An 18,798-nucleotide genomic window follows, 5' to 3' on the forward strand; every position below is an offset into this window, starting at 1 on the left:
CTGTAGAAGGAGGGCCTGGAAGGTCCTCACCTGTTGGTCTCCTGCCTGAGCTTCTCCAGCTGGAGGCTCAGGTGCTGCTGGTGGGGCTGGGCCTCCTTCACAACCGCTGAACCGGGTCTGCTCCCTCCAGACGCGACATGTGCTTCTCTGCCGGCCAGGTCTGCTGGGGGATAGTCCTCTTCCACTTCATCCGTGTCCTTATCCACCCCTTCAGTCTCAGAGGCAGGCTCAAAGTAGGCTCTGAGCTCTGCGAAATCACAGAAGAAATGACCGTGGTTAACCAAATAGCATTTCAACAAAGCCAGGGCTTGGTGTAACTTCTGTCCTGTGCCAGCAAACTAGGCTGTTGGGAGCCTAGCCTGGCCAATGCAACACTCTCTCAGGGGACTGCTGGCCTTATCAATGGAGTGGAGACCATTTCATTTGGTTCTCTACAGTGTAAAGATCATCACTGCCAGTTCACAGATGAAGTAATGTTAAGTTAGCCAAGGACAGCTTTAAAAAGGTACAACCAGGCTTCCAACCAGGCCTGTGTTCTTTTATTCCCAAAGGTGGCAACTTGGAGGGGGAGAGTCATCCAGTGCTGGGGTTTACCAAGTCGCTCCTGGTGGCTGAGCCCGGGCTACAGAGTGCACTCAGGAGAGCAGGCAGGAGGTGACCCAAGTAGAGAGAGGAAGTGGCAAAGTCAACAGAATCATTTCAAAACCTTGCTTCACAGGAAGAAGTCCCCGTAGAAGAATCAAGTTTGGTATTAAGTGGCTCTAACACGTCAAAAAGAGAGTCTACAAAAGCCAACAATTTCTATAGCTGCCACACCATGATTCTAAGAGAGGACACTGAGCCATTAAACTGTCACCTAACCAGTAAGCATTCATGAGCGTGCACACTGAAGTGGATACCAGAGGCCCAGAGGATATTTGTCCTCGGGCTCAATGCTCCCTTTTTAGGTCACGAGTTTAGTCTATATGCAGTCACCTTCCTTATGCGTAGGGGACACGTACATAAATACAGCACCATGAGATGTTCCTAGAATCACAAATCTTAGCCCCAGAAGGGGTCTATGACAGCATTCCCTTAACTTCAGGGAAGTTGTATTAGTTCTCTGTCACTTAGAATACCTGAAACTGGGTACTTTATATAAAAATCAAATTTGTTTCTTACAGCTTCAGAGGCTGGGAAGCCCACGGTCCCAGGATGCATCTGGTGAGGGCCTTCTTCTGGGTGGGAACTCTCTACATGGTCCTATGGCGGCCAGGATATCACATATTGAGGATGACAAGAGCTCTTCAACGTGCTCACTTGCTCTCCTTTAAAGCCACAACTGTCCCTCCTGTGACATCCCACTAAACCATTAACCCATTACTCCACAAATGGAATAATCCACTCATGAGGGCACAGTCCTCATGATCCAATCACCTCTTACAGGTCCCACCTTTCTACACTGCCATAGTCTGATTTCTCACCTTCTTAACACTGTTACGATGGGGATCAAGCTTCGATGAGTTTGGGGGGGACATTCAATCCACAGCAGAAGTATATAGCCAAGATGGTAAAGAGAAAGCAACGACTTTTGAGTGCAGAGGATATTTCTGGTCTTTTCCATAGCCTGAAGCTGACCTTGACTGCAAAGAGGGCACTCACCTGGGATAAGAATGGTGACTGCGGCCTGCACTGCACGGCAGATGATATTGTCCATTGCGAACATCCAGTGGGGCCTAATTAAGTGGTTCCTCAAAATTTTATTTACCTAAAAAAAAAAAATCACAAAAATCCAGATTTCCAGTCCATTGCACTTTTAAGAAATATAAATTCTTACTAATTCTAATTTGCTTCTACTCTGAGATAAAGTCTTAGCCATGCTGCCCTGGATTTCTGCCTGACTTATGTTTCTTCTGAACTGAGTCTTGCTCTAAGCTGATCCTAGATTATCCTGGGGTACAGAAGATGGGTACAGTGATCGGACCAACCTCACTAGGCCTTTTCGTTGTTTATTCAATGAGCAGTCATCAGGCACCTATGAAATGACAGACTCTGCACTGGAGGCTCGGGACACAAAGATGAACCAGACATGTTTGGGCAGAGGCATAAGCTTAAACCTCATGCCTACTCTGCTGGCAGATGCCACATGTTCTCAAATCCTGTATCATGTTCTTTGTGGCCAAACACACTCTTTCCATTCACCCAGATGACATTTCCTGTACCTATATACTCAGTGTTTAGAAGGAGCTGCCGAAACTTGGGAGTCAGATGTAGACAGGTGAGAAGAGATATGGGCTATGGGAGAAGATGGTCATTGAATTCCATGGTCTGGCATGCTCTCTAGGGCCTGACGGAGCACTTACAGCATCCTGAAAGCCGAACAGCACCAGGTGAATCTGATTGATGGATGAGCTGTCGAAGTCCAGGTCCACCTTTAGCTCTGATATTGTGGAGGCCATCACTCTGTGCTCTGGGGAGCGGATGAAGTCCCTCAGGATCCCAATTATCTGCTTGATGTGGCCAATGGAGAGGTGCAACTCTTCTGAACTCTGACCAAACACACACATACACACACACACTCAGAGCATGCTCACTGAGTGAGTCAGAGAGGGATAGAAAATTCAAGATGTATCATGGGAAATTAGAGTGTCATTTGTAATGGAATTGTGCAATGCCCAGGTGAGTAGGAGTCTCTGTTTGTTCCTGGAATTCCCTCCATATCTTTCCTGTCGGGGTCTTCTGGTACCTCTTCCCTAGTGGCCACACATCCTCACAACTAAGCCCTTCTGTGAATGGTTCCAACTTCCTCTTTAACTCTTTGTAAGGGCCCCCATCAACGGGCCTCATCACAAGGCATAGTTTATAGTGGGGCAGTGGCCTCTTTCTAAAAGGACCTTTCCCATCCAAAATGAGGGAAGAGGATCAGTTTGCCACTACTGTGTCCTAGTTAAAACCCAAGTATTTTCATCCATAACCACTTTCCCTAAAGTGGCTGTTCTCCCAGCTCCTGAGGGCAGTTCTAGTGTGTCTTAGAGCTGTGGAATTAACTCGGCTCCAGGGCTCGCTACCTGCATAAGGTGAGAAAAGGCCAGAGGCTGGGAAGGCCCCTTGGCCTCCTGGGCTTTCTGCTGCCATCTGGCTTGTTTTCCACCAGGGGGCAGCACCGCCCCACAAATGCCTGGCATCACCGCTGTTTTGCAAATTCATGTTTCGGCAGTTTTTTTCTTTGTGTTTTCTTTTGTTGAGTGAGAAGGACATTGGGAAACACTGATGGTGATCACTGTTACTATGCAAATGTTCCCGGGCAGCAGAAACCACGGTCTCTATTTGGACCTGTCCAGGTACCTGGAGCTGGGCAGAGGGGGCGGGGTTAGCAGGTGCCTTCCCTCAGGCCTGTACCTGGGCCACACACTCCTGCAGGTTGGAAGCCACCTGGTTCTGCTCCTCCCAGAGGATTTTGTACAGGATAGCGCGGCGCTCACTGTCCTTGCGCAGCAGGAAGAGGCCTGGGTCCCTGTCTTCTGGGGACGAGGCCGTGCTCCGGTCTTCTGAGGCCGAGCTCTCATCAGGAACACTGAGGACAAGCACATGCAACAAATGCGACACTCCTCATGAGTCCCTGGAGCACTGTCTCCAGGAAGTGTACCATGTTAGGACACCACGGCGGAGGGGCTAAGGGGTGCAGTCCCCAAGCTCAAGGAGAGGAAATTGCAGAAGACTGACAGAGGAGAGGTGCCGTGCTTCGTCTTACCCCACAGCACCAGTGTGGCAGGGGGTGGAGGGGAAGAAGAGGCAGGAGAGAAGGGGAAGTGGGAAAGGGGCAGGGAGGAAGAGGGAGATAAGGGAGGAGAAAGGACAGGAAAGGAGGGGACGATGGCGAGCAACCAAGTGTCTTCCTTGCTGGCCCTGGCGGCTCGTGGCTGCCCTACTGCCCTGGGCAGAAAAGAAGCAAAAGCCCTTGCAATCATCTGGCTTTGACCCGAGAGGTATTCACAGGCCTACAGCAGAAGGACAAGGGACACGGGCCATACCTGAGAAGGTGGCTGAGCTGGTGCTTGGGCACCTGGGCTTTCTCAAAGAACGCGTCAGGCTGGGCGTCGGAGTCTGGGGAGATGGAACCGTGCTCGCTGCTGCTGCTGCCCATGGACTCCCCAGGCGTGGGCAGGGCCAGGAGGGCACCCCGAGCACCCTCTGTGGGGGGATGAGGGGACAGCCAGACAGGGAAGCAGAGGCTCAGACAGGGCTGGGGGGGGGGGGCTGAGCCTCTGACAGCCCCTCAGGCCCAGGTGACCCACCCAGGGGGCTTGCTGCACCTGCAGTGCTCTAAGCGGGGTGCAAACAGTCCCCTGGATCCTGGCGAACTGTCTGGGGTGGGCCGGCCAGAAACGCTGCAGCACCTAGTCAGGGGTCGCACTTTACAGAGCAAGCTGCTGAGCCACTCTGTCATGGCTTCTGACCCCTAGCCACACCCGGGAAGAGAGGATAGCTTCCTTTTCGGAGGCCACAGTTACATCATTACCAGTTAGAACTTACTGCCCCAGAATGTCACTGGGCTTCAGTGACCTGCAGGACAGCCTCCACAAGCAAACCCCCCTGATGCACACCCTTTAATCAAGGTCAGGGGAGGCACAGGATGACAGGCTGGGCTCCAAAAATGAAGCACCGGGCTCTACACGTGGGGAAGACACAATCCCTGGCCAGGGCACCCCTCACCACCCTCCTCCTCACACTCCTAAAGGACAGACTTTAACAAGGGGGACATCACAGTCACCCATGAAGCTCCCTGTGCCTCTGTCAGGAAATCGAGGGACATTTATTGGTTGGGTTCTGACAAACTCTAAACCTCCTGTGCAATCCCTGCTGCTCTTCACAAAACCAGGCACAACGTGAGAAACTCAGTGTTCCAGGGAGCTGGACTCTCTGAGTGACAGCCTGCGGGGCCCAGGCGGTCACCTGGCCCAGGGCACCGCCCCAGCTGTCCAGGGAGGCCTCACCTGAGGGCTTGAAAGCGATTCGGTTCTTCTTGCCCTTGTTCACCTGCCTTAAGAAGCACTCTCTGAGCAGATCAGCAGCGGTGACCCGTTTGTGGGGGTCAGGCTCAAAACAGGATAAAATGAAGGCTCTGGCTTCAGCTGACAGGGCTTCAGGAATCTCAGGGTGGATCTTAAACATCCCCACCTGCATTTAAGGGAGAGGTAGTGATGGGTCAGTGAGGCCTCGGGTGAGTTCTGGGGCACATGTTTTCAGTATAAAGCTCCCACATCTACCATTCCATGGGGGGCGGCTGATGGATCAGAACAGCTGCCCCAGTACCCTTCGCCTGTGTCCACGCCCCTTGCTTGCAATGTTCTGGTCCTGCTCCTCCCATCCACAGGTGGAGTCTATATCCCAATCCCTGGAATTCTGGCTGGCCTCTCGTGACTTTGCTTTGAGCAACAGATCATGGCGGAAGTGATATTGTGAGCGTTGCAGAGCCTAGGCCTTAAGAGGCCTTGGAGCCCTGGGACCACTGTGCAGGGAGGAAGCCCAGGATGAAGGACCATGTGGAGAGAATGCCCCAGCCATCCCAGCTGCAGCCCCAGCCATGCGGGAGGGGTCCTCTCAGCCCATCCTGCCCCAGCCACGCGCCACTGGGGTGCAACCCCATGAGCGAGCCCAGGCAAGGCCAGCAGAACAGCCAACAGTCAAGCCACAGAACCGTGAGAAATAAAGAATCACTGTTTTAAGCTACTAACATTTTGGTATGGTTTGTTACACAGCAGAATAACTGGGACGGGACTTAGGCTGCAGCCTGGGCCAGGATATCCCGCAACTGAGGTTATTCAAAGGCGTGTTATCTGTTCCCTGATCCACAGAGTCCCCAAGCAATGCCCACACACCCTCAGTCTCTATGCATCCACAGCCCAGATTCCCAACCTCCAGCTCTGAACCATGAGCAGTCCAAACCTTGAGACAGCCAACTCACAGACAAGTAACCACAGCTGACCCTTGAACGACACAGTTTGCACTGTGTGGGTCTACATATGTGTGATTTTTAAAAAATAAACACTGTACAGTATTATAAACGTGTTTTCTCTTCCTTATGATGTTCTTGATGACATTTTCCTTTTTCTAGCTTACCTTATTGTAAGAATACAGTATATAATACATATGCAAAAAATTTGTTAATAAGCTCAACGATAGGCTATTAGTTAAATTATGGGAGAGTCAAAAGTTATAGACAGATTTTCAATTGTGCAGAGGTTAGCACCTCTAATCCTTGAGTTGTTCAAGGGTCAACTGTAATCCTCCATGGCCAAAGCCATGCCCTCCTGCCATGGGGCACAGCTGGCTGAGGGAAGGGCACTGCCTTTTCCTGTTAGGGCTCCTGCTAGAAAGTCTGCTTTACCTCCCACTTCTGGTCAGCTAATCACCGTCATGCTAAAGGCTCTGTCACTCTCCCTAGTGGAGTGAGAGTGGTTCTGAGCTATCGCATCTCACTGTGACGTGGGAATGCTCCCACGACAAGTCTTGCATAACCCCCTCCTGCATAACTGTTCCCATCAGGAGTGGCTCTCTAGTCTTCTGAGTTTAAAGTTCACGGTTTCCCCCATGTCTCTTCCAAGCCCACCCAACAATCCAGGGATAGAAGCCATCCATCCTCCAGATCCATGCCCATCCCCAGCTCCTCAGCACTCCAGGGGGCTGGCTTGGCCTCCTTTGCCCCACTGAGATCTGGGTGCTGCAGAAAGTGGACTGCATCCTACCAAATTCACAGCCCCAAGGCTCTGACCCAGGCAGACATGGACCATTTCCGACACTCTGCTCCTCATGGCCAGATTGGCCAGCTCATGAGTTACAGATTTGGAGAACACTAAACGCTGGGTGGAATCCCACCACCAAAATCTGAAATGCAGGGCACGTTATAGGTGCCACCCCTCACCTGAGCGGTGGAGAGAGAACATGGCAGTGCCCACGGGCACTGGGGGCCACAGAGACAAAAATGCAGGACAAGAACCAGAAGAGGAAAGGGTGGCTTTTTCTCTGGCTCTCAGTAAGAAAAGAGAAAATGTGACCAGCCTGCTGGCACCCTGCAAGTACATCACTTTTAAGGGTGGTCTGTTGTTACACAAAAGTTCCCTGTATTAAAGTACTACAAACGGGGGGGGGGCTTAAACAACAGAAATTATTGTCTCACAGTTCTGGAGGCTGGAAGTTCAAGATCAAGGTGGTGGCAGAGCCATGCTCCCTCTGAAACCTGTAGGCAATCTTTTCTCACCTCTTCCTTGCTTCTGATGGTTTGCAGGCAATCTCTGGTGTTCCTCGGCTTGCAGAAGCATCACCCCAACCCTCTGCCTTCACATGGCATTCTCCCTGTGTCCTCACATAGTCTTCTCTCTGTGCGTGTCTGTCTCTGTACCCAAATTTCCCCTTTTTATAAGGACACCAATCATATCAGATTGAGGCCCACTCGCCTCACCCCATTTTAACTTATCTCTGTAAAGACCCTATTTCCAAAAAAGGTCACATTCTGAAGGTACTGTCGTTAGGAGTTCCATATATCCTTTTGGGTGACAAAATTAAACCCATAATAGTCTCCTTGGCAGTGGGAAGACATGGTTTCCTTTGTCTCAGACACTGCCCAGAAGTTTCTTGAATTTTTTTCTGAAGGATTATGAAATTTTTCTGAAGAATCCCAGAAATAAATAACACAGAGGACATCATTTAATAATAACTTTCTTGCTTATAACAAACACTGACTTCATATGCCATCCAAAAAAAGTCAATATATTTTCTAACAGTTTGTACAGCTAATTAGCCAACCAAAAACAAGAGGAAGGAAGAGGAAGAAGGGAGTCGCTGGGGCCCTGGGGATGAGCTGACAAAGTCCAAGCCTGCACATGGCTTTCCCGAGTTTCACAGGAAGTCAGCAGCAGATCCGAAAGCAGCCAGCCATGGCTTTTTCTCAGCACCAGCTGCTATTTCTCCTAAGGCCTGCGATGGAAGCCAAGGTAAGATCTTCAATGGTCCTAGCTGGGTCCATCGTGGATAGTCATGGAAGTGCTGAGGAAGGTCATTGCTGTCTCCCAGCCCTGGTGTTAAGGGTCCTGTTGGGATTACAGGTGTCAGGAGACTCTGGACTTGAGATCCTGGCCTTGGAGCTTCTTGAGCAGCTGCAGCAAGCGTGGGAAACTCTGAGAACCTCCTGCAGGGGCCCACGAGGCTGAGGAGAGCACAGGGCGCCCATAGCACAGAGCACTCCAAGCCTCCGTGGGCAGAAACCTGCACTCACGCCTTCGTGTGCTTCCTGCCCAAGAGGCCAGCTGGAGGGTCCAGCCAACACGCGGGCCACAAGGCTGCAAGGCCACCATGTTTGCCAGAGAAGCCAGGAAGAGGCCTCTGGAATCATGATGTGCCGTGGCCTCATTTCCCATAAGCAATGGCCATTTGGCCTTTTGCAACCTCACTCTTGGGGCGAACAGAAATGTTCCTTGGAAGGTCAGTGCTGATGCTGGACTCTTGGTGCTAGAGCCCTTTCAACATTTCTAAGTATACATGGAGCCAGAAGCAGCAGAGCTGACCTTGGGCACACAAAGCTGGCCTGGCATCAGCCTCCTGTGGGGTCACAAGCAAACACGTCCCTCTCCAAGGTGCCAGCTGCCCAGCAGCAAACTGCCATCCATCCTGGTCATTCTGTCCTATGCTGGCCTCAGCACATGGACTGCCCTTCCTGTTATCTCTGGTGGGGGGGGAGGGTGGTTAGAACGATAAATGACACATTTTCTGATACCCAAAGTCCCACCTCTCCCAAATCCAATCAGAAACGTGTCTTCCAAAGACACAGACCTCACTCGGCCTTCGGGTCTTACCCAACATAAGGGCAAGTGCAAATGAAAATTATCACCGAAAACAGGAGGATTCCTCCCCCCCCACCCCCACTTTTTTTAGCGCATTAACTTTAGAGAACTTATCATTGTAAGTTCTTTGTCTCCATGAGATGTATGTAAATCTTTTAAACAGCATAAACCTCTTGCCAGAAATGTCTTTCTCAAGGACCTGGGAGCCATCTCTTTGAGATGTCATTGTCAAGGAAGACAGTGTCTCTACCTTCCAGTTTCTATAGGAGGGTGGGTGCCTAACTTCAGTGGTTCCAGAAGTACTTCCTGTCTTAAAGATATGAGAAGCTAATTTTTTCCTTTGTATAAAGCCAATTAGCTAACACAAATGGTCACCCCAATTACAAGGTGAATCTAAGATGAGCTATGTGTGACAAATGGTACTGTCGTCACCAGTTCATCTTGAGAACATGGTTGTAGTGGGTTGTATGTGCCTGGCATATAATAATGAGTTTTCTTTCTGTCTTGGCAATCTCAGCAGATTGCCTGTGACGCGACTCACATTCTGACTTAACACTCATTCAATAATAAAACTGTTTTCCTTCTCTCCTAACTTTGTGGAGAGGTTTTCTGGATTAAGAGGGGATTTTGTTTTTAATTCTATTTCCCCAACACCAGCAACCTAAATCACCAGGAGTATCTTACTTTGAACATCGCTGCCTGCGGCTCGCCAAGCTCATGGAATGGGGGCCTGCTGGTGGCCATCTCAATGATGGTGCAGCCCAGGGACCAGATATCAGCTGGGGCACCATACCCGCGAGGTCCTTGATTGATGATCTCAGGTGCCATGTACTGCAGAGTGCCTGTTTGGAAAACAAACAAAGAACGTGGGCACCATACTGCTTAAAATCTAAGTGGACCGTTGGTGGACAGTGTGTGAATTTAACTGCATCATTAATGGCAGATGGATGCCATGTCCCATGCACACATAATATAGTTGCATCTTACTTTGACCAAAGACATGCAGCATGCCTTCCTTTAATACTGGTCACATGGAGAGAGGATTGCTTAGCCCCTCAAAGGATAAATGGGCCCAATTCAATTCAACAGGCACAAATCCAGGGGAACCAGAGTGTGAGAAACACAGAGCCTGATCTTAAGGAGCTGTCTAGTGGAGGAGATAGACATATGGTGGCGGCGGCAGCAGCAAAGGTAAAACGTGGTATGTGTTATAACCACAGAGGGCTACGAGAACATTGACGAAAAAATGCTTGCTTTTGCCTGGTTCACATCAGGGAAATTATGGCTGTGTCAATTTGGGTCTCTGAGAAGTGCCAAGACAAGATTAAACGCACTAGGGAGAAGGTCTATGAAGGATGGAGGGGGGACAGGCAGGTCTAGCACCTGGGAAAGACGGCGGGGAATGGGGAGAGGAAGGATTGGGTAGGGAGAGTCTCAGAGCAGCCCTGAGAGAGCTTCAGTCAGGTCACTGGGGTAGGTCTCTGACCAAAAGCTGCCCACTGGAAGAGTCCCACAGTGGCTCTAATACCCCTGCCAGGCTCAGTCATTAGCGGGCAGCAGCCCAGGTAAAGCACGATCTTGCCATGAACGTGCTCTGAAGGAGCAGCAGCTGGGGCTGTCTGTGCAGTAGGCTCCTGTTATGAAGGTCGAGGTCAAACAGGTGGACAAAGGGATGGAGGAGGTCCAGGCAGGGGGATGAGCTTGAGCAAAAGTGCATGGGTGCCAAGTACAGAGAGAAGGTCCAGGGAACGACAAGCAATAATCAGCACAGACAGGGTGTGGGAAGAACGAAGGAGGCCACGCCAGGAGCGCAGCCTGGGTGGCAAGCTGTGTGTTCCGAGGCTCTGGCTTTGGACTTTCTCCTGTGGCTCATGAGCCACCAGAGGTTGCCACAGGGAAGGTAGTGACCAGATACAGCAGCAGGAAGGTGAGGGATTGTTGAGGGGAGAGATGGGGCAGGGAGGTCAATCAAGGGCTATGGAAGTAAATTCTTTGGTTTTCCTTGAAACTAAGCCTGAAGAAAGGGGAAATGTGGATGTGACATCAGCAGATGCAGAGGTTTAGAATAAGACAGCAAACTCAGAGACGACCATGGCCGAGGCATGAACAGCACACTGACGCCTGGAGAAATTAAAGGCCTGTCTCAAGATGACACAACCAAAGCAGGTTTCCTGAATTTTAATGAATGAAGACAAAGGGTTCATTGGTTAACAACAACAACAAAAAAGGTTTGGAGAAGCTACCTACTACATCCTCTTCTTGAAGATCCAATATCTTATTAGTATTTTTCCTTCCTATGAGCATTTTAAAGACAGTAGGACAGCTGTGACCAACAGAATGTTCTGCAATGATGGCAATGTTCTATTCTGTACAGTCCAATACGGTAGATGCTACCCACATATGACGGTTGGGCCCCTTGAATTGTGGCTAGCGAGACTGAAGAAATACATTTTTAATTATTTTATTTTATTTTATTTTTGCAGCTAGCCAGTGCAGGGATCAAACCCTGGACCTTGGTGTTATCTGCACCACGCTCTAACCAACTGAGCTAACCAGCCAGCCCGAATTTTTAAAATTTAGTTTTATTTAATTCTAACTAATTTAAAGTATAAATTTAAATACAAATCAGGTCGTATCAGTGAGCACAACCAGTCAGAGGGGCACAAATGGTGGCTCTGGTCTCCAGAGCTGAAAACCTGGTGAAGAAGTGTCCAGTCGGTTGCAGAGTTGGGCAAGATGGAGGCTCCTTGCACTCGATGCACTGTTAGGAAATCTCAGAGCCCCAGAAAGGGAACTTCCGGTGATACAATATCCCCTACAGACTCTGGCTGATGTGAATAACAGGGGGAGAAGCCTTGGCAAGGAATGTGCCTTCTCACTAACCCATAATTCATTAATTAAGAAAAGATTTGACACTGTGCTGTTTATGCAGCTGTCATCTCTCAGCCCTGCTCTATGATGCTCGGGTTGGGATTCTGCAAAGCACATTTTTGCTTCCCCTGCAGCTCCCTGTTAGGCTTTGCAGCTAGGCGGCGCTAGGCTTTGCAGCTAGGCGGCGCTAGAGAGCAAGATCCTGGATGGATGAGGAGGGGGAGGAGACTTGCTCCTCCCCTGTGTGCTCACAGTTCCTGTGAGCCAGCTTCACTTTGGAGCCTCAGTTGGCTCCAGTCTCCAGCTTTTTGTCACCCCATATTCCCAGAATCAGCCTCATCTTGCCCTTCAGAGGTACTTGCTCCAGCCCGGTGACACTCTCCTCATAGCTCTAATCCTACCCTCCCATTTGCACCCCAAGCCCTAGTGGTGTAGGAGGCGTCCTGATACCTCAGTGTCTCCTCTCTGCCTTTTCAGTTTTCACTACTCAATCAACAGCTCTATTAAATTCTCTCTGTGAAAATAACTGGGGTGATTTCTGTTTGCCGGACTGGACTTTGACTAATACAATCATTATCACTTACTTCTTAAAAGAGTAAGAGAATAAATTCACAGAATTACACAGTAGTAGACAACAGCATTAAAATAAATCAATAGCAATGGTTCATTGACCCTGGTCAAATAACTGTCCACCTTAGTACTATTTAGTCTGCTTAATGCTAAATTTGGAGATTTTCTTTATATGGAGCCACGGTGAACACCACTCTTTCTAAAGGCAAAGGACTTAGCATATCCATGTTAATTATTTTTTGCTATATAATAAATTACCCTAAAACTTAGCAACTTGAAACAACAAATAGTTATGACCTCACACAGTTTCTAAGGGTTGGAATCTGGGAGCTACTAGCTAGGTGAATCTGGCTCAGGATCTCCAATTAGGCTACAGTCAAGATGTCAGCTGGGGCTGCAGTCATCTGAACGCTAGATCGGGGCTGGGGGATCAGCTTCCAAGCTCACTTGCTCAGGGTGGGCTTGGTGGGAGGCTTTAGTTTCTTACTATGTGGGATCCTCCACAGGGATTCTCAAGACATGGCTTCACTCCACGAGAATGATCCAAGGAGAGAAAGAGGGATGTGACACTGTCTCTCATTAGAAGCAAGTCACTAAGTCCAGCATTCAATGGGAGGGGATTACACAGGGGTGTGAAAATCAAGAGGTGGGATCACTGGGGGTCATCTTGGAGGCTGCCGGCCACAACATCTGACTTCTGGTCAGCAGTTGACAGCTTGCAGAGTGTCCATGTAGCATTGTCCATCTGACTTTCACGACTCCATAAGGTTGGGCAGATAAGGCACTATCTGCCGTTATTATCATTGTATACATGAGGAAACTGAGGTTCAGGGAAGCTAAAGGATGTGCTTAAGTGAGAACCCAGGTCTTCTGCCTCCATGTTCAGAATAACACATCATAACACTGCTGATCTATGTAATAAATTAAGGAGAAGTACTGCTGAAGAAAAGCTGCCTGAATATGAGCAGCTGATGCAAGGATTTCCAAAGCCATGTATATTGCAGCTTCTTTCCATATAACTGGAAGGTGCAGAGCAATAATGGAAAACTGGGTGCTCCATTTTATTCACTACTGTATCATACACTCACAGTGAACAGCTGACACAGAGAGAAGGGACCACACAACTATTTCAAATAATCAAGTGAACGTCCCCAGGCGGCCTGCATGTTGGGGGTGTATGTCAGCTATACCAAAGGCTGGATTCTGTCAAGAAAACCAAGTGAAGGTGCATTGTGGGGCATCTGAATAACGTAGAAATCCTGGGAAATTGGCTTGCCTTAAATCTGTCTCTCCTAGGGACCGCATATCCTCACTAAACTACATTTTCTCCAAGGTATGCCCCACCACACTGGTCACTGGATCAGCCAGCCATAGTTCTCAGTAGCTACACTGGTGCAGTGGTACAGAGCTCAGAACAAAGTGACCAGGAGGCTCACAGGCACCAACCCAGCCTCCTTAGCACATAAAATCCATTGGGGTCTTCTGGACAATTGCCCAAACAGGATTTGTAAATTACCAGCAAAGAAAACACATGGTGTAGGGCAATATCTTTTGACTGAGGCACCAAGATATGACCCAGACACCAGGGCAAGGAGTGAGACAGGGACAAGGAGGGACCCTTTTCTGGGAGAGTCTCAGACAATTGGTTACACAACTCTTGAGCCACTTGCCCAGAAGCCTCCCATCCAGATCTAAGGGTTAAAAGGGTGGAAAAAGTAGAGACTGGGGAGCAGTATGTTGAAGGCAGCTTCCTTAGAGAGAGCTGTGCTGGGCCGTCCACTCTCTCTCAAGTTACAGGAGTTGGGGCATGACTGTCCCCAGAAGGGTATGACCCATGGCAACTCAAGCAACTCAACAGCAAGGGGGCCAGACAGGTTAGCACCTTTCATAGGCCCCCTGAGATAGCGTTAGAGCCCAAAGTTTCAAAATTTAATATTAATGATGTTCAGAAAAGAGAAGTAAGGTGGAGCTTCCCATCGCACCAGGGGCTATCCTAGTTGCCCTGCCCAAGGGACAGGCCTGGTGGGAGGGGGTGCCACTTCCTCCTAACCCAAAGCCTTTGAAGAGGTCCTCACTGGGCCCACTCAGAGCTCCACATGTATGTGTCACCTGCAGGTAGGTTGCACAGAAGACTGGTATGTGTCACCTGCAGGTAGGTTGCACAGAAGACTGGTTCCCTCGGGAGCAAAAGCAACTTGCAGCAGCAGACAGGGGACCGTGAGGTCTGGGGACATTGCCATGCCCTCTCAACAGTGGCCGGAAGATGCACAAACCCCAGACACCATATGTGGGCCCATGGTAGAAATGCTATTTTAAGGTCTTTTTAAAAGGAATCCTACTCCAAGGCAGTCTTCTAGGGCCTGAAGCCCTCAGTGGAAGGAGATGGAGGGGGGCATATAACGTGAGGCGCAAAGGAAAGGCCCCTGCCTAGGCCACGGGAGTTACATCCAGAGGGATTGTAGGAAAAGTTCACAGTAAACATTAGCCGGCCCAGAGCACACAAAGCAGCTTACACCAGAGGGATTGTAGGAAAAGTTCACAGTAAACATTAGCCGGCCCAGAGCACACAAAGCAGCTTACAGCAGTGGCAGTCAAGTGACAACTTTCCATGATCTGTTTCTCTCCTTCCTGTGGCTGGTGGGCAGGGAAAGAGGCAAGGGAGGGAGGAAAAGCTGACACCCCGACTGCTGAGCACAGGCGCTGCCAGTGAGAGGGAGAGGAGTCTGCCCTTGGAATGAACACCAGAGCACTGGTTAGTATATTTGCCTGAACCCTTTCAATTACTGAATTCAGACTGTGTTTGCTCTTTCAAGTGCCATTATGACTTTCTTTTGATATCTAAGGATGGCTTGAAAAGTCCTGGGAAAGGACTACTGTCCTGGGCAGGATGTAAAGGGGCAATTCTCTCAAAGGCTCTGTCTAGCTGTAATAACCCGTGACTTCTATTTATTTAACAAATACTTCAATTGCTCTTGTGAGCCAGGTACTGGTCAAAGCACTTCATCAATACTAACTCATTTAATCCTAACAAAAACCCTGTGAGGTTGGTACTATGAGCATTTCCATTTTACTTATGAAAAAACTGAGGCACAGAAAGGTTAAGTAACACGCCCAAAGTCACACAGCTAGCAGGTGGTAGAGCCAGGATTTGAACCAAGATGTTTACAGCCATAGACCAGACAGAGTTCCTGTCCTGAGTTCTACTCCTAAGGTATCTACCCAAGAGAGATGGAAACATATGTCCACACAAAGGTGTGTATGTGAATGTTCATAGCAGCATTTTTCATGATAGCCAAAATGTGGAAACAATCCAAATGACCATTAACTGATGAACTGATAAGATGCAGTCTATCCACACAATGGAATACAATTCTGCCACAAGAGAAAAGAAGCGTGGGTGATCCTTGAAAACATTACACTAAGTGAAAGAAGCTAGATGCAAAGACTAAAAATAGGGTATCATTCTGTGTATACGAAATATCCAGAACAGGCAAATCTATTCAAACAGAAAGTAGATCAGTGGTTGCCTGGGGCTGGGGTGAGAACGGGGATTGACTGCAAAGAGCCATGGGGATCTTTGGGGGGGGGATGGAAATGTTCAAAAACTGGAGTGTGGTAACATCTGCACAACTGGGTAGATTTAGTAGACACCATTGGATTGTGTACTTCAAATGGGTGCTTTTATGATACGGAAGTTATAACCCAATAAAGCTGTTACAACACCATCACCACCAAGGTGGGCTGACCCTGGCTATAAGGGCCCCTTTTCCTGTTCTAGACAGTTTACATCTACATGAAACCCCTGCAGAGGAACTCAGCAGGGCAAGACTCAAGGCCAAGAAGTTGCCTGAAACCTTGAGTCCTCCTGCCAGGCTCAGACGGGCAGAAGCCCCACCGTATCCACCCAACCCAAGCACTTCTGTACTAAGCAGCTGAGATTTCTTTAACGAACTGCTCTGTTTTGCAAAGAGTAATTATATGCAGGGGAATTTCCTAACCAAAATGAGACCTCTTCTTTATTATCCCCCAAACACCCCTGCATTATTCTGCAATGCAAAATTCATGCCTCCTCAAGCCAATTACTTGGGAAATGTGATATGCAATAATGAATTATACATGTGTTTTCTTTGTGAATTTCTGTTCTCCTCGGGGATGCTAATTATGAGATAAATTGTTGGGGGTTTTATGTCTTGAAATAACTCCTTGTCACGTCACAGCCCCTCTTTCTATGTATTGCCAAGCTAACTGGTGGCTTCCAAAGAGGAGGATATAAGTAATTTTCAATTAAGGTAGTAAAATACTAAGAGAAAAAAAAGTACCAGTCATATATACATATTCATATATACATAACGATATATGTATATGTATATCAGAAACAATGAATGAAAATTCAACACACACTTTTTTTGGGAGATTCTGATGGAGTTCCTGGTATAATATTTTCCCATTTTGAGATGCCTGCACCTCCCCTTGCATTACAACGGAAAAGTCCTTTTCGATGCATTAAAATTCCCTTTAGATGGGGAATGTGTTTTCATTGCGGGCGTCTAGTGGCTGACATCCAACAACTCTCTTGTTGAAGAAAAGTCTTTCAAAGCTGACACATTATTCACCAAAAATAAGGCCCATGCTGTCCACTCTACAGTTTTGGTGACTACAAGGATAGAGAACAGTCAGTCATCTGTCTTTTACAGCTTATTTCAGAGCTATAATACTAAAAGAGCTGTTTCATAATTGTATCAGACAAGACCTTTGTGATCTTTAGTTATTCCTTAGGGGACAATAAACCTTTACTTACTCAAAATCAGCACTTCTTTCGAGGATCAAAGTTTTTGTTATAATTGTTTTTAAGCAGGAATTTCAAGAAGCCATAGGCAGCTTTTGGTGTCATTCTCCCTACTGGTCTTGTAAATGTAACGCTAGTTGGTAATTTTATACCAGTCTTTGAATCCAGTCCCTCTCAACACTTAAATTATTCCATCACAGACACATGGAAAAGAAAATCCAATTCCTCAGACCCACTTAGAATACCACAATCCCCCAGAAGAATTAGCCTCCCTTAGAAACATAATCATATCAAAACACAAGGTACTGGTGTTCGCAGCCGCCGCCACGCCGCCGTCGCTCTCTCCAACACCAGCGCCGCCTCTCGCTCGCCGAGCTCCAGCCCGAGGAGAACGGGGGGTAGGTAAGGAGGTCTCTATACCATGGCTCGTACAAAGCAGACTGCCCGCAAATCGACTGGTGGTAAAGCACCCAGGAAACAACTGGCTACAAAAGCCGCTCGCAAGAGTGCGCCCTCTACTGGAGGGGTGAAGAAACCTCATCGTTACAGGCCTGGTACTGTGGCACTCCGTGAAATTAGACGTTATCAGAAGTCCACTGAACTTCTGATTCGCAAACTCCCCTTCCAGCGTCTGGTGCGAGAAATTGCTCAGGACTTCAAAACAGATCTGCGCTTCCAGAGCGCAGCTATTGGTGCTTTGCAGGAGGCAAGTGAGGCCTATCTGGTTGGCCTTTTCGAAGACACCAACCTGTGTGCTATCCATGCCAAACGTGTAACAATTATGCCAAAAGACATCCAGCTAGCATGCCGCATACGTGGAGAACGTGCTTAAGAATCCACTATGATGGGAAACATTTCATTCTCAAAAAAAAAAAAAAAATTCTCTTCTTCCTGTTATTGGTAGTTCTGAACGTTAGATATTTTTTTTCTATGGGGTCAAAAGGTACCTAAGTATATGGTTGCAAGTGGAAAAATAGGGGACAGAAGTCAGGTATTGGCAGTTTTTCCATTTTCATTTGTGTGTGAATTTTTAATATAAATGCGGGGACGTAAAGTATTAATGCAAGTCAAAATGTTTCGGTGAACAAGTTTCAGCAGTTCAACTTTATAACAATTATAAATAAACCTGTTAAATTTTTCTGGACAATGCCAGCATTTGGATTTTTTTAAAATAAGTAAATTTCTTATTGATGGCAACTAAATGGCGTTTGTAGCATTTTTATCATACAGTAGGTTCCATCCAGTGACTATACTTTTCTAACTGAGTTGTCCTACATGCAAGTACATGTTTTTAATGTTGTCTGTCTTCTGTGCTGTTCCTGTAAGTTTGCTATTAAAATACATTAAACTAAAAAAAAAAAAAAAAAAAACACAAGGTACTTTTATGACAGACCAATAAAATGTCCTAATAATTGTCCGAGGAATGCTGTTATTCAGAATTACCCACAATTCTGAATAATGTGATATTGAAAGAGAAAACTTGAAAGAGATATTACCATTTTGCTGATTGGTTGAGAAACCCTCAGAAAACTTCGGCAGAGCACTATACCTACCCAATTTCTGGAAGACAAAGAAGAAAGCAAGGCAGTCTTGTAGTTGGTTAAGGGCATCACTATGACAAAGTTAAAACAACTCGAAGTTGCTAACAATATGCTGTCCACTTCAAGCGTCAACTGCTCACTCTGTGCTGAGAAGGTGTTGAGTAAACAACTCTTGAATGGTCACAGCTAGCACAGAAAGCATAACTCCAAGACG

The 18,798-nt window shown here is 47.9% G+C and overlaps 2 protein-coding genes across 2 annotated transcripts in view; one reads left to right on the forward strand and one right to left on the reverse strand.

Annotated features, from left to right (window-relative positions):
- Positions 1 to 18,798, reverse strand: part of MAP3K15 (mitogen-activated protein kinase kinase kinase 15) — a 123,181-nt gene that overhangs the window by 4,671 nt on the left and 99,712 nt on the right. The window contains exons 19-26 of the mRNA XM_063084515.1: positions 9,501 to 9,658; positions 4,974 to 5,157; positions 4,011 to 4,170; positions 3,379 to 3,553; positions 2,343 to 2,528; positions 1,642 to 1,747; positions 144 to 247; positions 31 to 92 (exon numbers count right to left, since the gene is read on the reverse strand). Coding sequence (XP_062940585.1) covers positions 31 to 92; positions 144 to 247; positions 1,642 to 1,747; positions 2,343 to 2,528; positions 3,379 to 3,553; positions 4,011 to 4,170; positions 4,974 to 5,157; positions 9,501 to 9,658 — 1,135 coding nt within the window. The remainder of the gene's footprint in view (positions 1 to 30; positions 93 to 143; positions 248 to 1,641; positions 1,748 to 2,342; positions 2,529 to 3,378; positions 3,554 to 4,010; positions 4,171 to 4,973; positions 5,158 to 9,500; positions 9,659 to 18,798) is intronic.
- On the forward strand, positions 17,465 to 18,302 carry LOC134366878 (histone H3.3A-like). The gene has a single exon (XM_063083384.1). It carries the CDS (start codon positions 17,465 to 17,467, stop codon positions 17,873 to 17,875), a length of 411 nt encoding a protein of 136 aa, XP_062939454.1. The 3' UTR covers positions 17,876 to 18,302.

Source organism: Cynocephalus volans, chromosome X, assembly GCF_027409185.1.
Source record: "Cynocephalus volans isolate mCynVol1 chromosome X, mCynVol1.pri, whole genome shotgun sequence".
NCBI classification, from domain to species: Eukaryota; Metazoa; Chordata; class Mammalia; order Dermoptera; family Cynocephalidae; genus Cynocephalus; species Cynocephalus volans.